This window comes from Coregonus clupeaformis, chromosome 15 (assembly GCF_020615455.1).
Source record: "Coregonus clupeaformis isolate EN_2021a chromosome 15, ASM2061545v1, whole genome shotgun sequence".
Lineage (NCBI taxonomy): Eukaryota > Metazoa > Chordata > Actinopteri > Salmoniformes > Salmonidae > Coregonus > Coregonus clupeaformis.
In genome coordinates this window covers 58,089,934-58,111,254 of record NC_059206.1, presented here as the reverse complement: position 1 = coordinate 58,111,254, position 21,321 = coordinate 58,089,934, and the positions used below count along the sequence as shown (strand labels likewise).

Here is a 21,321-nt window from a genome sequence, read left to right as displayed (position 1 = left end):
TTGAGTGTATGTAAACTTCTGACCCACTGGGAATGTGATGAAAGAAATAAAAGCTGAAATAAATCATTCTCTCTACTATTATTCTGACATTTCACATTCTTAAAATAAAGTGGTGATCCTAACTGACCAAGACAGGGAATTTTTACTCAGATTAAATGTCAGGAATTGTGAAAAACTGAGTTTAAATGTATTTGGCTAAGGTGTATGTAAACTTCCGACTTCAACTGTATTTATTTCTCGACAAGCTGACCAAAAGAATAGGTTGCTTAAACTTTTCTACTATAGTAGATTGACATAGGCTAGTGATTTTGCTGTTCATTACTTGTCGTGTTGGCTGAGGAAAAGTAAATGTGAATAGTTATTCTCACATCAGAATTCGGTAAGAAGGACCGCACATCGTTGCATCCTCGACTTGCATGTTCTGTTAATATGAATTTAATTTCTGTCATTCTGAGCACCGTGGGTGGATGCCCTGATCAGGTTACGCACCCAATGCATATGGGTCCGGTACATTTCTTAAATGTCCGATAAATTAAAATGTTGCCGGTCAAATGTCCGGTGCCACATTTTCCTAACGGAAACCTTGACGCACGCACACACGGCTCACCTTGTTGATCCAGAAGATCATTGCGTCCTCCAGGTCAAAGGGCAGCTCCTTGGAGGCGCTGAAGGTAGAGAAGCGTTTGACGCAGCCTACCACCCGCTCTATGCTGATCATCTCCACTGTGTAGGCCATCATCAGGGCATCAATTAATGGGATGTGGGAACTCTGTGTATACAGGGGAGATACAATATGTTCAGCATGTTTGTTAGGGAACCAGTTTGAGAAAAGCAAGACGTCAAATCGCTTATCCTGATGGTGATTTGTAGAACTGTGATTTTGCACAGACTAATGTATGGTAGTCAACCTCATTGACGCACAATCAATCAGTGTGAGACAGGGGAGACAGGTGTTAGTGAATATAGGCCCAATCCTAAATTGAGATATGTAACTCAAATCTGTCATTGACATAACGGAAGGATTGCACAAAAGTCTCTGTTAGCACACATTATCTCAAGTTAGGATTCTGCTGAGTATGGTTATCGATCGTCAGTCATTCATTTCAATGAGGTGAATCCAATGAGGGTTGAATGACTGTCATCTAAATGGCCTCCGGGTGAGACATGTACACTGTGTTAATGTGTAGGCTAACCATCCTAAAGCCACATTATTTTCAATGCTGGCAGAATACTTTGAGTTCCAAAGACAGACAGACACAGAGCTTTGTCCCTAAACAAAACAGTATGCCTATCATGAAAGCAAGGGGTAGGAATTCCTTAAATTAATCATACAGGCCTGTATAACAATATAAACCACCAAAGTACCAAATAAGGTGAGAAAATACTATTGCCGGTAGACATACACTACATGACTCGTCGAACATCTCATTCCAAAATCATGGGCATTAATATGGAATTGGTCCCCCACGCTTCTGGGAAGGCTTTCCACTAGATGTTGGAACATTGCTGCGGGGACTTGCTTCCATTCAGCCACAACAGCATTAGTGAAGTCGGGCACTGATGTTGGGCGATTAGGTCTGGCTCGCAGTCGGCGTTCCAATTTATCCCAAAGATGTTCAATGGGTTGAGGTCAGGGCTCTGTGCAGGCCAGTAAAGTTCTCGACAAACCATTTCTGTATGGACCTCACTTTGTGCACGGGGGCATTGTCATGAAACAGGAAAGGGCCTTCCCCAAACTGTTGCCACAAAGTTGGAAGCACAGAATCATCTAGAATGTCATTGTATGTTGTAGCATTAAGGTTTCCCTTCACTGGAACTAAGGGGCCTAGCACGAACCATGAAAAACAGCCCCAGACCATTATTCCTCCTCCACCGAACTTTACAGTTGGCACTATGCATTGGGGCAGGTAGTGTTCTCCTGGCATCCACCAAACCCAGATTTGTCAGTCGGACTGCCAGATGGTGAAGTGTGATTGATCACTCCAGAGAACGAGTTTCCACTGCTCCAGAGTCCAATGGCGGCGAGCTTTACACCATTCCAGCCCTTGTGATCTTAGGCTTGTGTACAGCTGCTCGGCCATGAAAACCCATTTTATGAAGCTCCCGACGAACAGTTCTTGTGCTGACATTACTTCCAGAGGCAGTTTGGAACTCGGTAGTGAGTGTTGCAACCGAGGACAGACGATTTTTACGTGCTTCAGCACTCTGCGGTCCCATTCTGTGAGCTTGTGTGGCCTACCACTTCACGGCTGAGCCGTTGTTGCTCCTAGATGTGTCCACTTCACAATAACAGTACTTACAGTTGACCGGGTCAGCTCTAGCAGGGCAGAAATTTGACGAACTGATTTGTTGGAAAGTTGGCATCCTATGACGGTGCCACATTGAAAGTCACTGAGCTCTTCAGTAAGGCCATTCTACTGCCAATGTTTGTCTATGGAGATTGCATGGCTAACACCCCTTCACTTTTTCCACATTTTGTTGTGTTACAGCCTGAATTTAAATTGGATTAAATTGAGAGAAAAAATGTCACTGGCCTACACACACACACACACACAATACCCCATAATGTCAAAGTGCAGTTACATTTACGTCATTTAGCAGACGCTCTTATCCAGAGCTACTTACAAATTGGTGCATTCAACTTAGAGTTATGTTTTTAATGACAGATAATTAAAAATGAAAAGCTGAAATGTCTTGCGTCAATAAGTATTTAACCCCCTTTTTTGTTTTTTTGTTGTGTTTTTATTTTATTTTATTTCATTTTTATTTTGTATTTTTTGGGGGGTAGATCAGCTTTAATATTGCAGATAGATTGTAACTTCCATAAATACAATTGTCTACATCACTTCCTATATATACACTGCTCAAAAAAATAAAGGGAACACTAAAATAACACATCCTAGATCTGAATGAATGAAATAATCTTATTAAATACTTTTTACTTAACATAGTTGAATGTGCTGACAACAAAATCACACAAAAATTATCAATGGAAATCAAATTTATCAACCCATGGAGGTCTGGATTTGGAGTCACCCTCAATATTAAAGTGGAAAACCACACTACAGGCTGATCCAACTTTGATGTAATGTCCTTAAAACAAGTCAAAATGAGGTTCAGTAGTGTGTGTGTGGCCTCCACGTGCCTGTATGACCTCCCTACAACGCCTGGGCATGCTCCTGGATGGTCTCCTGAGGGATCTCCTCCCAGACCTGGACTAAAGCATCCGCCAACTCCTGGACAGTCTGTGGTGCAACGTGGCGTTGGTGGAAGGAGCGAGACATGATGTCCCAGATGTGCTCAATTGGATTCAGGTCTGGGGAACGGGCGGGCCAGTCCAAAGCATCAATGCCTTCCTCTTGCAGGAACTGCTGACACACTCCAGCCACATGAGGTCTCCAGGGCCAACCGCACCAGCATATGGTCTCACAAGGGGTCTGAGGATCTCATCTCGGTACCTAATGGCAGTCAGGCTATCTCTGGCGAGCACATGGAGGGCTATGCGGCACCCCAAAGAAATGCCACCCCACACCATGACTGACCCACCGCCAAACCGGTCATGCTGGAGGATGTTGCAGGCAGCAGAATGTTCTCCACTGCGTCTCCAGACTCTGTCACGTCTGTCACATGTGCTCAGTGTGAACCTGCTTTCATCTGTGAAGAGCACAGGGCGCCAGTGGCGAATTTGCCAATCTTGGGGTTCTCTGGCAAATGCCAAACGTCCTGCACGGTGTTGGGCTGTAAGCACAACCCCCACCTGTGGACGTCGGGCCCTCATACCACCCTCATGGAGTCTGTTTCTGACCGTTTGAGCAGACACATGCACATTTGTGGCCTGCTGGAGGTCATTTTGCAGGGCTCTGGCAGTGCTCCTCCTGCTCCTCCTTGCACAAAGGCAGAGGTAACAGTCCTGCTACGCTGACAGACACAGCAAACCTTCTTGCCACAGCTCGCATTGATGTGCCATCCTGGATGTGCTGCACTACCTGAGCCACTTGTGTGGGTTGTAGACTCAGTCTCATGCTACCACTAGAGTGAAAGCACCGCCAGCATTCAAAAGTGACCAAAACATCAGCCAGGAAGCATAGGAACTGAGAAGTGGTCTGTGGTCACCACCTGCAAAACCAGTCCTTTATTGGGGGGTGTCTTGCTAATTGCTTATAATTTCCACCTGTTGTCTATACCATTTGCACAACAGCATGTGAAATTTATTGAGCAGTGTATATTACCGTTCAAAAATTGGGGTCACTTAGAAATGTCCTTGTTTTCGAAAGAAAAGTAATTTTTTTGTCCATTAAAATAACATCAAATTGATCCATTTACAACATTAACAATGTCTACAGTGTAGACATTGTTCATGTTGTAAATGGCTATTGTATATGGAAACGGCTGATTTTTTATGGAATATCTACATAGGCGTAGAGAGGCCCATTATCAACAACCATCAGTCATGTGTTCCAATGGCACGTTGTGTTTGCTAATCCAAGTTTATCATTTTAAAAGGCTAATTGATCATTAGAAAACCCTTTTTCAATTATGTTAGCACAGCTGAAAACTGTTGTGCTGATTAAAGCAGCAATAAAACTGGCCTTCTTGAGACTAGTTGAGTATCTGGAGCATCAGCAATTGTGGGTTCGATTACAGGCTCAAAATGTCCAGAAACAAATCACTTCCTTCTGAAACTCGTCAGTCTATTCTTGTTCTGAGCAATGAAGGCTATTCTATGCGAGAAATTGCCAAGAAACTGAAGATCTCGTACAACGCTGTGTACTACTCCCTTCACAGAACAGCGCGAACTGGCTCTATCCAGAATAGAAAGAGGAGTGGGAGGCCCCAGTGCACAACTGAGCAAGAGGACAAATACAGTGGGGGGAAAAAGTATTTAGTCAGCCACCAATTGTGCAAGTTCTCCCACTTAAAAAGATGAGAGGCCTGTAATTTTCATCATAGGTACACGTCAACTGTGAAAGACAAAATGAGAAAAAAAAATCCAGAAAATCACATTGTAGGATTTTTAATGAATTTATTTGCAAATTATGGTGGAAAATAAGTATTCGGTCAATAACAAAAGTTTCTCAATACTTTGTTATATACCCTTTGTTGGCAATGACACAGGTCAAACGTTTTCTATAAGTCTTTACAAGGTTTTCACACACTGTTGCTGGTATTTTGGCCCATTCCTCCATGCAGATCTCCTCTAGAGCAGTGATGTTTTGGGGCTGTCGCTGGGCAACACGGACTTTCAACTCCCTCCAAAGATTTTCTATGGGGTTGAGATCTGGAGACTGGCTAGGCCACTCCAGGACCTTGAAATGCTTCTTACGAAGCCACTCCTTCGTTGCCCGGGTGGTGTGTTTGGGATCATTGTCATGCTGAAAGACCCAGCCATGTTTCATCTTCAATGCCCTTGCTGATGGAAGGAGGTTCACTCAAAATCTCATGATACATGGCCCCATTCATTCTTTCCTTTACACGGATCAGTCGTCCTGGTCCCTTTGCAGAAAAACAGCCCCAAAGCATGATATGTTTCCACCCCCATGCTTCACAGTAGGTATGGTGTTCTTTGGATGCAACTCAGCATTCTTTGTCCTCCAAACACGACAAGTTGAGTTTTTACCAAAAAGTTATATTTTGGTTTCATCTGACCATATGACATTCTCCCAATCCTCTTCTGGATCATCCAAATGCACTCTAGCAAACTTCAGACGGGCCTGGACATGTACTGGCTTAAGCAGGGGGACACGTCTGGCACTACGTCTGGCGGCGTAGTGTGTTACTGATGGTAGGCTTTGTTACTTTGGTCCCAGCTCTCTGCAGGTCATTCACTAGGTCCCCCCGTGTGGTTCTGGGATTTTTGCTCACCGTTCTTGTGATCATTTTGACCCCACGGGGTGAGGTCTTGCGTGGAGCCCCAGATCGAGGGAGATTATCAGTGGTCTTGTATGTCTTCCATTTCCTAATAATTGCTCCCACAGTTGATTTCTTCAAACCAAGCTGCTTACCTATTGCAGATTCAGTCTTCCCAGCCTGGTGCAGGTCTACAATTTTGTTTCTGGTGTCCTTTGACAGCTCTTTGGTCTTGGCCATAGTGGAGTTTGGAGTGTGACTGTTTGAGGTTGTGGACAGGTGTCTTTTATACTGATAACAAGTTCAAACAGGAGCCTCTTAAAGAAGAAGTTACAGGTCTGTGAGAGCCAGAAATCTTGCTTGTTTGTAGGTGACCAAATACTTATTTTCCACCATAATTTGCAAATAAATTCATTAAAAATCCTACAATGTGATTTTCTGGATTTTTTTTCCTCAATTTGTCTGTCATAGTTGACGTGTACCTATGATGGAAATTACAGGCCTCTCATCTTTTTAAGTGGGAGAACTTGCACAATTGGTGGCTGACTAAATACTTTTTTCCCCCCACTGTACATTAGAGTGTCTAGTTTGAGAAACAGGCGCCTCACAGGTCCTCAACTGGCAGCTTCATTAAATAGTACCCGCAAAACACCAGTCTCAACGTCAACAGTGAAGAGGCGACTCCGGGACGCTGACCTTCTAGGCAGAGTTGCAAAGAAAAAAGCCATATCTCAGACTGCCCATCTTAATCTTTTCTTTTTATTGGTTTTACTGGTTTGCTAACTTGCAAGCTAGCCACATAACGGGGCGGAAGGTAGCTTAGTGGGTAAGAGCGTTGTGACAGTAACCGAAAGGTCGCTGGTTCTAATCCCCGAGCCGACTAGGTGAAAAATCTGTCGATGTGCCCTTAAGCAAGGCACTTAACCCTAATTGCTCCTGTAAGTCGCTCTGGATAAGAGCGTCTGCTAAATGACTAAAATGTAAAATGTAAAATGGTAAGAAGCTTGATCTTGTTGGCTAAGAGCAGTCAGAGAAAATCCCCTCTTGGATTAAGATCCATGCTGTTTAACAATATTTGTTTTGTGCGTGCAGCAAACTGAGTAGCCTTTGAGATACTTGTATAACTTTATGAGCTGGGTTGTCCATCCTTGCAATTAGTTTGTTTGTTTGTGCTGGTTAGCATTTAGCTAGCACCTGCTATGGGAATTTGCTAGTACTTGTTAGCATTTGTTCGTATTCTGTTAACAGGTCACTTGTTGGGATTTTTTAAAACTATAAACCAAAACATATGCCACCTTGTGTGCAATGCCGGTAATACCATATATACCCCGGGTATGGCACAGGAACGATAAAGGTATGAAAATCTGGACACCGCCCAACCTTAAAATAAAGTAATAATGAAGACAATCGCTGGGTTTTGGCCACTGAGTACTGCCATACTTTTCTCTCAGGTTTCTATCAGATGAGAGCTAGCCTAACACTCCACATAAACAGAGAGAAACGTGTTGCAAACCAAAACAGAGAAATGTATTCCATCAGTGAGCGTTACCATGGAAGAAAGGAGCTGGAGTGAGCTGGAGACCAACTCATCCAGAAAATCGGCAACCAAAAGGGGACTGGGACGGACAGACAGCAGTTAGCCTACTACTATAAAAAAACTAAAAGTAGGCCACTTGATTTCAACATCTAAACAAAGTGAACAGGCTGTTGTTCAAACAGTTGGAGACAGAAGGATGTATTCATAACAGTTTAACTGTTCTACCTTGTTTAGCAAGCAAATGGATCCAAGTTTGCTAGACTTTAAATACTAAGATTAGCTGGCTACTCACTAGCATCTGGGCTTGCGCTTGAGAGATTGTTTATGAGACCTGTGTTAATTTTCTATAATGCCTGCTACCAGAAGCGGGTCATTATTAGTGGATGTGCATTGCGCATGGTTCTATTTAAATTTTCTAACAAAAATAGCATTTTCATAGACAGACTTGAAAGCCAGATCAGTTATTATTGATAAAATAATAAAATTATTGGTGGGTATTATGGTTGTGGAAGGCTTATATTTAACCTTTGTATAATTTTACAAGCCCTGAATTCATTCAATTATTCATGACTGTTTGAAATGCAGTGTATTGACCTTTAATAGTGCAACAATGCTCATATTGTGATTTGCCCATAAGTTTTTAGGCCATATCACCCAGCCCCATCTCCAACCATGTGATGGCAGGTGATGTAAAGCAAAGTTTTTTCAAAAACTAATTATGATCAATCACATCAAAGGCTACACTGAAATCTAACAATGCAGCTCCAACTATCATCTAATTATCTATTTAGCCAATCAGTCATCTGAGTCAGTGCAGTACAAGTTGAGTGCCCTTCCCTACATGCATGTTCTCTGAAAAATAGCATTGTGTTTGGTCAAACACAATCCTCTCCATCAGTTTACTAAGAGCAGGCAGCAAACTGATTGGGTGGCTGTTAGAGCCAGCAAAGGGTGCTTTACTATTTTTAGGCAGTGGAATTACTTTAGCTTCCTTCCACACTCCTTTAGGCTTTGGATAAAGATATAGCAAATAGGTGTGGCAATACAGTCTGCTACCATTCTCAATAGTTTCCTATCTAGGTTGTCTATACCTGGTGGCTTATTTATTATTGATGGATAACAATCATTTTTCCACCTCTCCCACACTAACTTGACCAAATTCAAATTATCTATATCCTAAGGTTTTGTTATATTGGTTTTGAGCATAGCCTGAAGGTAGGGATTGGCAGTTCCTCTTGCTGCTCCATATGCTAGTACCATGGTCTTGTAGTGGATGTGAGCTTTGACTGGAAGCCAGTGTAGTGTGTGGAGGAGTGGGGTGACATGGGAGAACTTGGGAAGGTCGAACACCAGGCGGGCTGCAGCGTTCTGGATAAGGTGCAGGGGTTTGATGGCACAAGCGGGGAGCCCAGCCAACAGCGAGTTGCAGTAGTCCAGACGGGAGATGACAAGTGCCTGGATTAGGACATGCACCGCTTCCTGTGTGAGGTAGGGCCGTACTCTACAGATGTTGAAGAGCATGAACCTGCACTGCTTTGATATTTGCAGAAAACGACAGGGTGTTGTCCAGGGTCACGCCAAGGTTCTTTGCACTCTGGGAAGGGGACATCGTGGACTGTGATGGAGAGGTCTTGGAGCGGGCAGGCCTTCCCCGGGAGGAAGAGCAGCTCGGTCTTGTCGAGGTTGTGCTTGAGGTGGTGGGCCGACATCCAAGCTGTTTCTTAACAGGTGCTTGTTTGTCAATAACTGGCAAGAATCATTTTACAAATACTCCAAGTGCTGCATCTGGATTCACTTCCTCATACACATCAGACCAACATACATTGTTTTAGAGTCCTGAGAAAACATTTGGTATGATCTCTTAAAAATAACCTTTGTTATTGCCCCAATGGGAACTGATATTGTTTTGGAGCAAAGCTCTGTAGCATTAGTGAAGATATGATCAATACATGTGGATTTCACAGATCCAACACTATTGACATACACAAGTTGGTTGAGTGAAAACCTGGGTCATATTGAGCCACCCTTGTTTCTAGGAAACAACACACAGAATTATTTGTTTGACCAAATATTTCATGGAGTCTGAAGGAAGAAACCACATGGAGGTTTCATGATGCTTGTATCTAAACCAAAGAAGATAATTTTAATATTGTTCTATACTGTACATCATTTGGGGTCTCTATAAGCTTCAATATGTCATCCTAAACGTAGCATGAAAGTGCATCCTTGTATCTGTCTGGGCTAATATAGTCAAAATGTTTGCATTGGGTAAAAATAAAATAAAAAATAAATTTAAAAAATGGTACTAAATAAATAAATAAATATGCCATTTAGCAGACGCTTTTATCCAAAGCGACTTACAGTCATGCGTGCATACATTTTTACGTGTTTGTTAGGTGTTAAGCTTGTGTTAAAATATGCTGACAATGATAGATTGTGATTGTGTTGAATTGTGTTTGGGAAATAAAGGTGGACATTAGGGATGTGCATCTTTCCATTTCAAGACAATTCAATACGTACTGTATCTAGATACATGGGCTCCGATTCGATACATTTGAGTTTGAAACGAATCGATGCGATTTGGTTCGATGCACTAACATTTGTTGCATAAACACATTCATATTTATATATTATAAATTCAAATCTGCTGCTGCTGAGTTCATGAGCTGGGCCTTTGAGCTGGATCTGTCTGTGCTGACGTGTGTGTAAATTATGCATGTCTATGGTGTATTTACTGTGTGTGTAAATTGTGTATGTACTATGTAGGCACCCGATCTTAGTCATAAGGGAGACTAGGCATCTACCACCCCACTACCACTATCAAATGAGGGAGGGCAATGTAGCCTGTTTTTTGTCCCCCCACTTTGGTTCTGAAATCACCATCACCCACTAATTACATTTACATTTTAGTCATTTAGCAGACGCTCTTATCCAGAGCGACTTACAGTTAATGAGTGCATACATTTTCATACTGGCCCCCTGTGGGAAACGAACCCACAACCCTGGCGTTGCAAGCGCCATGCTCTACCAACTGAGCTACAGGGGACCCATTAAATGGTCATTTTAGTATATTAATTGTTTGAGCTAGTAAGGCATCAATATTTCTCATTTATAAATTAGCTATGGCATAGCCAATGAATATATAGCACAACTTTGGATTTCACCCCATCTCAAAATCAAATGGTTTTGATCGTTTGTAGGTTTTTAGTGAGCTTCTTTTCTACTCCCGCTTAGGCCATGCAGTGCACCTCGCAAATGATCAACTATAACCTGTATATCTAAAAATGACCATATATACACTGATTGTTTAAAGCAAAACTACTCTTAGAAAAAGGGTTCCAGAAGGGTTCTTCGGCTGTCCCCATAGGAGAACCCTTTTTGGTTCCAGGTAGAACCCTTTTTAGTTCCAGGTAGAACCCTTTGTGGAAAGGGTTCTATCTGGAACCATATAGGTTCTACCTGGAGCCAAAAATGGTTTTTCAAAGGGTTCTCCAATGAGGACAGCCGAAGCCAATTTTTTCTAAGAGTGTACCAAACTATTGCTGATGGTGAACCTGAACAATCTGAATAAAATCTATTGTAAGCCCCGTTCAGCAGGTAGCCTATAGCCAGATGAGTTGCGTCTCCGGTAGCTTACTTTTATTTCGGTAAAACAGCATTTTCAACACTGCATAGATAACAATTACCTAGCAAATTACATAGGTTGTCACTCAACTAATAAAGCCTAATCTCACGCAAGCCATTTTAGCATTTGAATGCTGAAGGTGCCGCGCAGATGAGCAAGATCAGGAACAGGCCGCCTACCTTGCATTGGTCATCGTGCGAAGCTGGGCACAGTGCGCAGTTTGACTAGGTTACTGACATTGCCTAGGGTTGTTCGGCATGCAAAATGACTTGTAGATCAATAACTGTCAACACAGTTACATGCTTAGTTCGACACTGAAGGAGAGGACGCTTCAGTTGTAAAAAAAATACGAGGTATTTTCGGAAGGTAGAAAGAAAGTAATGAGCAAAACATTTTTGTGAATCAGCGATGCGTAATGTTTGAATCGATTTTCTGACCGATGCATGCTACATTTGAATCGGTTTGGGGTCCGTGTACCGATGCAGTCAGTCATATCTTAAACATTTGAATCGGGACCGATACATAAGTGAATTGTTACATCCCTCATAGACATGGTTTTAAAGGTAGTGGTAATATTTCCCTTATTGAAAAAACAGGTTTCTGGCAAACAGTTGTGGCAAACCTTTGGCCAATTTGCCGCAAATTGTGAACTTCTGGCAAACAATTCTGGGAAACTTATGGCGAACATTCTACTGTTTGTGGCAAGCTCATTTTCACATGCAAATTAGTTTTGTGGCAAACTGTTGCGGTAAATTTGCGGCAACTTGTGAACTTCTGGCAAACAACTCTAGGAAACTTGTGACTAACATTTTGTTTGCTGCAAACTCAGTATGAATATGCAAATTAGATGAGGTTTTTGGTTACTGTGTGTTAAACATTGGAATGTATCTACATAAACCAAATCATAACTTTAAATGAACTTACTTCACAGAGAAAAAAACTAAACATACTAAATTTTGTAAATATACTAAACATGAATTCAATGCCTTTAACAGATCAAAATAAATTCAATAGAACTTGAAATCATCAGCATGGTAATGAAGAAAATAGCAAAGTCTGGATATTTCCCAAATAAATTATTTAATATTTTTATGTAGCTACAACATGAGAGAAATGTGAACACTATGGGGATGTTGACCTTAGGGTGTTTAAAGGGACAACTACAGAATGGTTTACATGAGCCAAGTGATAACTGAGCAATAGATTAACCAATGGAAGTTTAAAAGATAATTAAACTAATTTTTTGAATTAAAACTAATAAAAACTAAATCAAACCCAGTTCGGAACAATTGCCTTTTTGAGTGAATTTTGGAGATGGCCCTGTGGAAGTCCTTCGTCCAAAGCTTGTTGAATGCATGCACTGAAACAATTATAAAACAAAATTAGGATACTGAAAACAATTTATATTTTGGCATCTTAAAAGGTACAAATTGAGTTATGCCTAATATGGCAATATTATTTTTCAAAAATGAATTATTGTTACTAAAAAAAATGCTGGATTAAAAATAACCCAGAGATGGGTCAATATTGGCCAAACACAGCATTGGGTTAATTCATCCCAGTGGGTTTGGGTTGTGCTTCTAACCCAGCGCCTTGGGTTGAGCGCTTGACCCAACTGCTGGGTAAATTAGACTATATTGCTGGGTTAAAACAACCCAGTGTATTGGTTAGTGACATAAACCCAGCACATTGGATTAGGGGATTGACCCAGCAGCTGGGACATTTTTTATGTAATCATTGGGTTATTTTCAGTGTCATCCTAATTTCAATTTTGCTTGTACATTTTTGGCCTTCTCTACCATCCCACCCCCTCCCTTTCCTACACACACAATCAAGATACAATGTTGAATTTCAAACAATTAATTTTTATTGCCTGCATTTCAGAACATACGTCAAGTCAGAGAATGTACAAGAATATATAAAAAAATTTAACAGCACATTGAAACAAAGCCCTATTGTCTAAATATGTATATCAGACAGTGCCAGAGCTAATCAATAGATATTCACATTAACGGACACACTTCAGCTATTTTAGGCTATCTTCGGTGACAGTGCACACGCCATGCTGTTTTGCCATACAATAATATGTCTTCATTTGGGTCGAGTTAAAACATTGTTTTACAAGGTCACTCTACTAAGGACATGGACTAATGACTCATTACTTAACTTTCATTCATAAAGCACTTTTCACAATCCCCAAAATGTAACATTTGTATTTAAAATAAATTGTTGTGATAGAATGAAAGCGTACCAGAATTCTTCTTCAGTAGTTGAACTAAAGGCAAACGAGCCACATACCGTACTGTAGGCAAAAAGCAGGCACAAATGCATTAAAAAAACAAACTAAAAGTAAATTTAAGAGCAATAAATAGTGCCTTAAGAGCATATTAGCATTGGAATGCGACACTCATGGCTCATCCATCCATTTATCTATTAATTCACAGGAACACATAAGCTGGAGGGCTGTGCTTCCTCCTTTCACTTCTCACACTACATACAAGAGCAGATACTTATCCACTATTGTTCAGTGGAAGAAAAGACATGCTCGTAACAGTCTTGCTGCAGGGGATTCTGTTCCTGGCAGCTGATACACCGTGGTCTGTAGGAATTCCCATGCTGGGGCAAAGTGGGAAAGTTGATATCAAACACATAATAGGACTTGAAGCACACATCCAGTGCTCCAAGCAGTGTACCTTGATCCAATGCCGGTCTACTAATGACTGTAAACACCTGTGAGCAGTCCCCAAGACCCAACACAAATGGGTAGGGTCTGGTCACCTCCGCCTCGTGCAGGTACTCAACCATGTTGGTCCCAACCTGTTAGAGAAATCATTTGATTTTAGAATATGAGGACTTGTGCAAAGCATGGAGGCACACTGACAATTCAATCACACAATTAATTTTGTATATTTTATAGCCATTTACATCAATCAACACCCAATCCCTGTTTGATGCCTACATCTTCCATTCATTTGGGGCTGTGGCTCATAGGTTCATTTACACATCACTAAACACGTTTCCATCCAACCACTTCATGCAGATGAATTACCTGATGCATGAAAAAATTATGCGACAAAACTTCAGCAAGCTAGAATACTCGCAAGCATGGTTGCTAGCTAGCTAACGTTACCACAGCCAGAGATATTAGCACAGGAAATGGCTAGCTAGCTAACGCTCAAGCTAACATTAGCTAGCTACCTAATTATGATAAGACAACCTACGTTTGTTACTTACCGTTTTCACGGTTTTCAGTCAGCCAAAGCAACCTTAGTCTGTCGAAATAATGTTCGCCGTTTTCCACTCGTCAGTCACTCAGTCGCACTATTCTGGTGGACTTCCCACGCTGGTGGCAGGAGAATTAACCCACTGGCTGGGTCAAATAGCCATAGTCCAACCTTAATAGTCCAGCACCAACAACCCAACCTTGCTGTTCTTACAGAAAACAACCCAACTATTGACCCAATGTCTGCAACCCAGCAGTTGGGTCATCCAAACCACCCACCATTTTTTTTGGGTGTAACTTACATCTCAAAGCCATGCATGCAAGAAGCCTTGACCTGTCTGGTGCACACATAATTATCTGTCCTCAGTTTGATTGAAGGCCTAAATCTGTATTTTTGTAACTGATTGCTTCAAGAAAGAGAGAAGAAACAACATGATCAAGATGAGCTAGCTACTAGTTTAAAGGAATGAAAGTTATAATTGTTACAAATAATGAATGTATGGGCTACATTTATGAGAATAATACATGCATTTACTTACCTTATCAATCTTGAAAACAATACACTAATTTATCACTCAAAGAAGTTGAGTGAGTGCACCACAAACATATTTCCAGGGTGTTGATGCATCCTCCCAATGCAGCCTCTTCCAACACCACGGGTAGGGGAAGGGTATCCATCTGCAAAAGTTACATTTTGCTTTGATGTCAAATCAACTAGCTAGTTAAGATAGCTGCCTTAGCTGTTGTGCTAGGTAACATGCCACTGAACTGTGACACTAGCATATTGGTACTAAAAGACAGCAACGTATTCACCTCAAAATATAAGTGTTTAGGCAAATCATTAGTTAGCTAGCTACCTATCACATGAATTGTGTAAATATATACTAGCTAACGTTAGCTAGCTAAGCGCTAGCCAGTCAATCAGTGGCGCTGACAGACAAACTGGTATCAACAAAATGTGTTTCACTCTATCCCATAAAACATGACATTGCTAACTAGGCATCATTTAGCTAATAAAATGTTAAAGTTTAATTAATAAGTTAGACACTCACCGGACAACTTTGGTAGGTACTGTAGCTAGCTAGATAGCTTGGTTTCCATTTTCCAACAGATGTTTCTAATCCCCTTGATTGGTCATCAACGGTTACTGGTCTTGGAACTCATGTGTTCACCAGAAATGGCTTTTGGTAAACTGTTTGCCACTAGTGGCAATACATGTTGCTGCCACAGATTCAAATAGAATCTTGAGAGAATTGTCTGCCAGAAAAAAACCTCTGGCAAACTGTTTGCCACTAGTGGCAATAAATATGATTGTTGCCAAAGGTTTGCCTCAGATTCACCACTAGTAGCAAACGTTTGCAAACTTCTGGCAACATTTTGTGGCACGCAATTTAGATTGCAGCATATTTGCAACAAACTTGCGGGAAGATTGCAGCAACAAATTCATTTTTGTAAGGGTTCATTCAGTACAGAAATTTGTAGGCGGCTTAACTTACCCTGTCCCGCGGCTCAAATTTCAAGTTAATGTCACGTGCACAAGTACAGTGAAATGCCTTTCTTGCAAGCTCCAAACCCAACAATGCAGTAGTCAATATCAATGTAGTACTGAAAAGATGCCTCTCCCTCTACGTCAACAAAACAAAGTAGCTGATCGTGGACTTCAGGAGACAACAGAGCGAGCACGCCCCCATCCACAGTGGAGAGGGTGAAAATGTATCAACTTCTATTTATTCAGGGTAGCCCAATTGAGGCCAGGGTCTCATTCCCAATGGTGCCCTGAGTACAAAAATTCTCACAACAGGAAGAACAATTTACATTACAATTAAAACAAGAATAAAAATAACCACAAGGCAACCTCAACACCACAATTTCAACAATTAACCACTACCATCAATCGAAACAACTGCAATCCTCAATGAATTCATTCAACACCAAAGTCCTAAACTGACAGGGAATCAAGATGCAAGGAATTTTGTAGGTTATTCCAAAAATGCGGAGCACTAAAATTAAAGGAGGATTTACCTAAATTGGTTGAGACCAGAGGGACCTCAAGAGTTAACCAATCCTGTGAACGGGTTTGGAATTGCATTATTTTATACGTTAGCAACGAAAATCAGGCAAGTTGGAAGCTTATGTAGTAGAGCTTTGTAAACAAAAAATGACAAATGAATTGATCTACGGGACTTTAATGAGGACCAGCCAACCTTTTCATACAGTGGTGAGTATTAAAACTGTCAGTGATAAAACTAATGGTGCTATGGTAGACGGCACCAATGGTTTAAGAGTAGTGGCTGATGCAATCTGGTAAATGGTGTCACCATAGTCAAGAACTGGCAGGAAAGTTGACTGTACAATCTGGCTATTTAGGGAGAGGCAAGATATATTTATAAAAAAGAAGCTCAATTTAAATCTTAGCTTTTTAACTAGCTCATCCGTATGTTTTTTATATATTTTCTCAATCCAAATGCCCAGATATTTGTAGGCGGGAACCCGATCAATGGGATAACCATCCAATTAATAAATATGTACAGTTGAAGTCGGAAGTTTACATACACTTAGGTTGGAGTCATTAAAACTCGTTTTTTCAACCACTCCACAAATGTCTTGTTAAAAAACTATAGTTTTGGCAAGTCGGTTAGGACATCTACTTTGTGCATAACACAAGTAATTTTTCCAACAATTGTTTACAGACAGATTATTTCACTGTATCACAATTCCAGTGGGTCAGAAGTTTACATACACTAAATTGACTGTGCCTTTAAACAGCTTGGAAAATTCCAGAAAATGATGTCATGGCTTTAGAAGCTTCTGATAGGCTAATTGACATAATTTGAGTCAATTGGAGGTGTACCTGTGGATGTATTTCAAGGCCTACCTTCAAACTCAGTGCCTCTTTCCTTGACATCATGGGAAAATCATAATAAATCAGCCAAGACCTCAGAAAAAGAATTGTAGACCTCCACAAGTCTGGTTCATCCTTGGGAGCAATTTCCAAATGCCTGAAGGTACCACATTCATCTGTACAAACAATAGTACGCAAGTATAAACACCATGGGACCACGCAGCCGTCATACCGCTCAGGAAGGAGACGCGTTCCGTCTCCTAGAGATGAACGTACTTTGGTGCGAATCAATCCCAGAACAACAGCAAAGGACCTTGTGAAGATGCTGGAGGAAACAGGTACAAAAGTAACTATATCCACAGTAAAACAAGTCCTATATCGACATAACCTGAAAGGCCGCTCAGCAAGGAAGAAACCACTGCTCCAAAACCGCCATAAAAAAGCCAGACTACGGTTTGCAACTGCACATGGGGACAAAGATCGTACTTTTTGGAGAAATGTCCTCTGGTCTGATTAAACAAAAATAGAACTGTTTGGCCATAATGACCATCGTTATGTTTGGAGGAAAAAGGGGGTTCTTGCAAGCCGAAGAACACCATCCCAACCGTGAAGCACGGGGGTGGCAGCATCATGCTGTGGGGGTGCTTTGCTGCAGGAGGGACTGGTGCACTTCACAAAATAGATGGCATCATGAGGAAGGAAAATTATGTGGATATATTGAGGCAACATCAAGACATCAGTCAGGAAGTTAAAGCTTGGTCGCAAATGGGTCTTCCAAATTGACAATGACCCCAAGCATACTTCCAAAGTTGTGGCAAAATAGCTTAAGGACAACAAAGTCAAAGTATTGGAGTGGCCATCACAAAGCCCTGACCTCAATCCTATAGAACATTTGTGGACAGAACTGAAAAAGCGTGTGCGAGCAAGGAGGCCTACAAACCTGACTCAGTTACACCAGCTCTGTCAGGAGGAATGGGCCAAAATTCACCCAACTTATTGTGGGAAGCTTGTGGAAGGCTACCCGAAACGTTTGACACAAGTTAAACAATTTAAAGGCAATCCTACAAAATACTAATTGAGTGTATGTAAACTTCTGACCCACTGGGAATGTGATGAAAGAAATAAAAGCTGAAATAAATCATTCTCTCTACTATTATTCTGACATTTCACATTCTTAAAATAAAGTGGTGATCCTAAATGACCTAAGACAGGGAATATTTACGAGGATTTGGCTAAGGTGTATGTAAACTTCCGACTTCAACTGTAGTCTGAAACATTCTTGCGAGAACTAGAGAACAACATGTATTTAGTCTTGCCCACAAAAGTACAATTTTTTTACCAACCAGGGCTTTCTGTATGGTAACAAGGTCAGTTTGCAGCTCTAACATAGCCTGGTCAACTGTTGGGGCAATGGTATACATAAGTGTCATCTGCATTCAGATGAATATTACAAGTTAACAGATACACCAATATTATTTACATAAACCTTTTGTAATATCCAGGAAACACCATCAGAGATCACACATTGAGTCCTGTCTGACATAATTGTCAAACCACTTGCAAGAAGCCTGATCCAGGCCTATTTCAGTTAACCTTTGAATAAGAATGTGATGGTCAATGGTATCGAAGGCCTTGGAAAGGTCTATAAATAAGGCGGCACAATGATTTTTATGATCCAAGCAATTTAACATATCATCTAAAATAAGCGTAGCAGCTGAAACTGTGCTATGTCCAGGTCTAAAACCGGATTGGTGCACATTAAAAGTGAGAAGTTAAAAAGTTCTTAGCTGAAAGTTAGTTAGAGATTCAAAAACTTTGGTAAGGCAAGATCATTTGGAAATTGGACAGTAGTTATCCAAGCCAGAAGGATCTCCTCCTTTATGGAGGGGGAGGACATGTGCCGCTTTCCAGATCTTAGGGAAAACACCAGAAACAATTTGTTCTGCAGTAAAAAAAAAAAAAGCTGCAGTAAAAAGGGATAAAGCAAATCAGCCCGTTTATCATAGACATCAAAGTGTTGAAATGAAAAAGTATGTATGTTAATGCATCATTCTCTACAATCTGTTCTGAGGTGACTAAAGGACTCCCTCTAGTGGTATTTTTCAATTTTCAGCGATTATCCTTTTAAACAGCTGGCCAGCTGAAGCAAAATGGTAATGTCCCGTCGATGTGGATAGGGGCGTGCTCCCTCTGCTGTTTCCTGAAGTCCACGATCAGCAACGTCGTTTTGTTGATGTTGAGGGAGAAGTTATTTTCATGCCACCACTCCGCCAGGGCCTTCACCTCCTCCTTGTAGGCTGTCTAGTCATTGATGGTAATCAGGCCTACTACTGTTGTGTCGTCTGCAAACTTGATGATAGAGTTGGAGGCGTGCGTGGCCACGCAGTCATGGGTGAACAGGGAGTATAGGAGGGGGCTGAGCATGCACCCTTGTGGGGCCCCTGTGTTGAGAATCAGCGAAGTGGAGTTGTTGTTTCCTACCTTCACCACCTGGGGGCAGCCCGTCAGGAAGTCCAGGACCCAGCTGCACAGGGTAGGGTTCAGACCCAGGGCCCCGAGCTTAATGATGAGCTTGGAGGGTACTATTGTGTTGAAGGCTGAGCTATAGTCAATGAACAGCATTCTTACGTAGGTATTCCTCTTGTCCAGATGGGATAGATCAGTGTGCAGTGTGATGGCGATTACATCGTCTGTGGATCTAAGGGGCAGTAAGCAAATTGAAGTGGGTCTAGGGTGTCAGATAAGACAGAGGTGATATGACCCTTAACTAGCCTCTCAAAGCACTTCATGATAACAAAATTGAGTGCTACGGGGCGATAGTCATTTAGTTCAGTTACCTTTGCTTTCTTAGGTACAGGAACAATGGTGGAATCTTGAAGAAAGTGGGGACATCAGACTGGGAGAGATTGAATATGTCCGTAAACACTCCAGCCAGCTGGTCTGTGCATGCTCTGAGGACGCGGCTAGGGATGCCGTCTGGGCCGGCAGCCTTGCGAGGGTTAACACGCTCAAAAGTCTTACTCACGTCGGCCATGGAGAACGAGAGCCCACAGTCCTTGGGAGCATGCCGCGTCGGTGGCACTGTGTTATCCTCAAAGCAGGCGAAGGTGTTTAGCTTGTCCGGGAGCAAGACGTGTCTGCGACGTGGCTGGTTTTCCCTTTGTAATCCGTGATTGTCTGTAGACCCTGCCACATACGTCTCGTGTCTGAGCCGTTGAATTGCGACTCAACTTTGTCTCTGTACTGACGTTTTGCCTGTTTGTCAATGTGTTGATAGAACTTCGGTAGCGTTTTCCTCAAATTTGCTTTGTTAAAATCCCCAGCTACAATAAATGCAGCCTCAGGATACGTGGTTTAAAGTTTGCATAAAGTCCAGTGTAGTTCCTTGAGGGCCATCGTAGTATCAGCTTGAGGGGGAATATACAGTCGTGGTCAAAAGATTTGAGAATGACACAAACACTAATTTTCACAAAGTCTGCTGCCTCAGTTTTGATGATGGCAATTTGCATATACTCCACAATGTCATGAAGAGTGATCAGATGAATTGCAAAGTCCCTCTTTGCCATGAAAATGAACTTAATCCCCAAAAAAACATTTCCACTGAATTTCTGCCCTGCCACAAAAGGACCAGCTGCCATCATGTCAGTGATTCTCTCGTTAACACAGGTGAGGGTGTTGACGAGGACAAGGCTGGAGATCACTCTGTCATGGTGATTGAGTTAGAATAACAGACTGGAAGCTTTAAAAGGAGGGTGGTGCTTGAAATCATTGTTCTTCCTCTGTTAACCATGGTTACCTGCAAGGAAACAAGTGCCGTCATCATTGCTTTGCACAAAAAGGGCTTCACAGGCAAGGATATTGCTGCTAGTAAGAATGCACCTAAATCAACCATTTATCGGATCATCAAGAACTTCAAGGAGAGAGGTTAAATTGTTGTGAAGAAGGCTTCAGGGAGCCCAAAAAAATCTAGCAAGCGCCAGGACCGTCTCCTAAAGTTGATTCAGCTGCGGGATCGGGGCACCACCAGTGCAGAGCTTGCTCAAGAATGGCAGCAGGCAGGTGTGAGTGCATCTGCCTAGTGTCAAGAAGGGCAGCAAAGAAGCCACTTCTTCCAGGAAAAACATCAGGGACAGACTGATATTCTGCAAAAGGTACAGGGATTGGACTGCTGAGGACTGGGGTAAAGTCATTTTCTCTGATGAATCCCCTTTCCGATTGTTTGGGGCATCCGGAAAACACCTTGTCCG

General features: G+C 41.8%; 1 protein-coding gene across 2 annotated transcripts in view; it reads right to left on the bottom strand.

Moving 5' to 3' along the window:
- Positions 1-21,321, bottom strand: part of LOC121582747 (calmodulin-regulated spectrin-associated protein 1-B) — a 200,627-nt gene that overhangs the window by 86,232 nt on the left and 93,074 nt on the right. For both annotated transcript variants that reach the window (XM_041898825.2, XM_041898826.2), the window contains exon 4: positions 608-769. In XM_041898825.2, the coding sequence (XP_041754759.1) occupies positions 608-769 (162 nt within the window). The remainder of the gene's footprint in view (positions 1-607; positions 770-21,321) is intronic.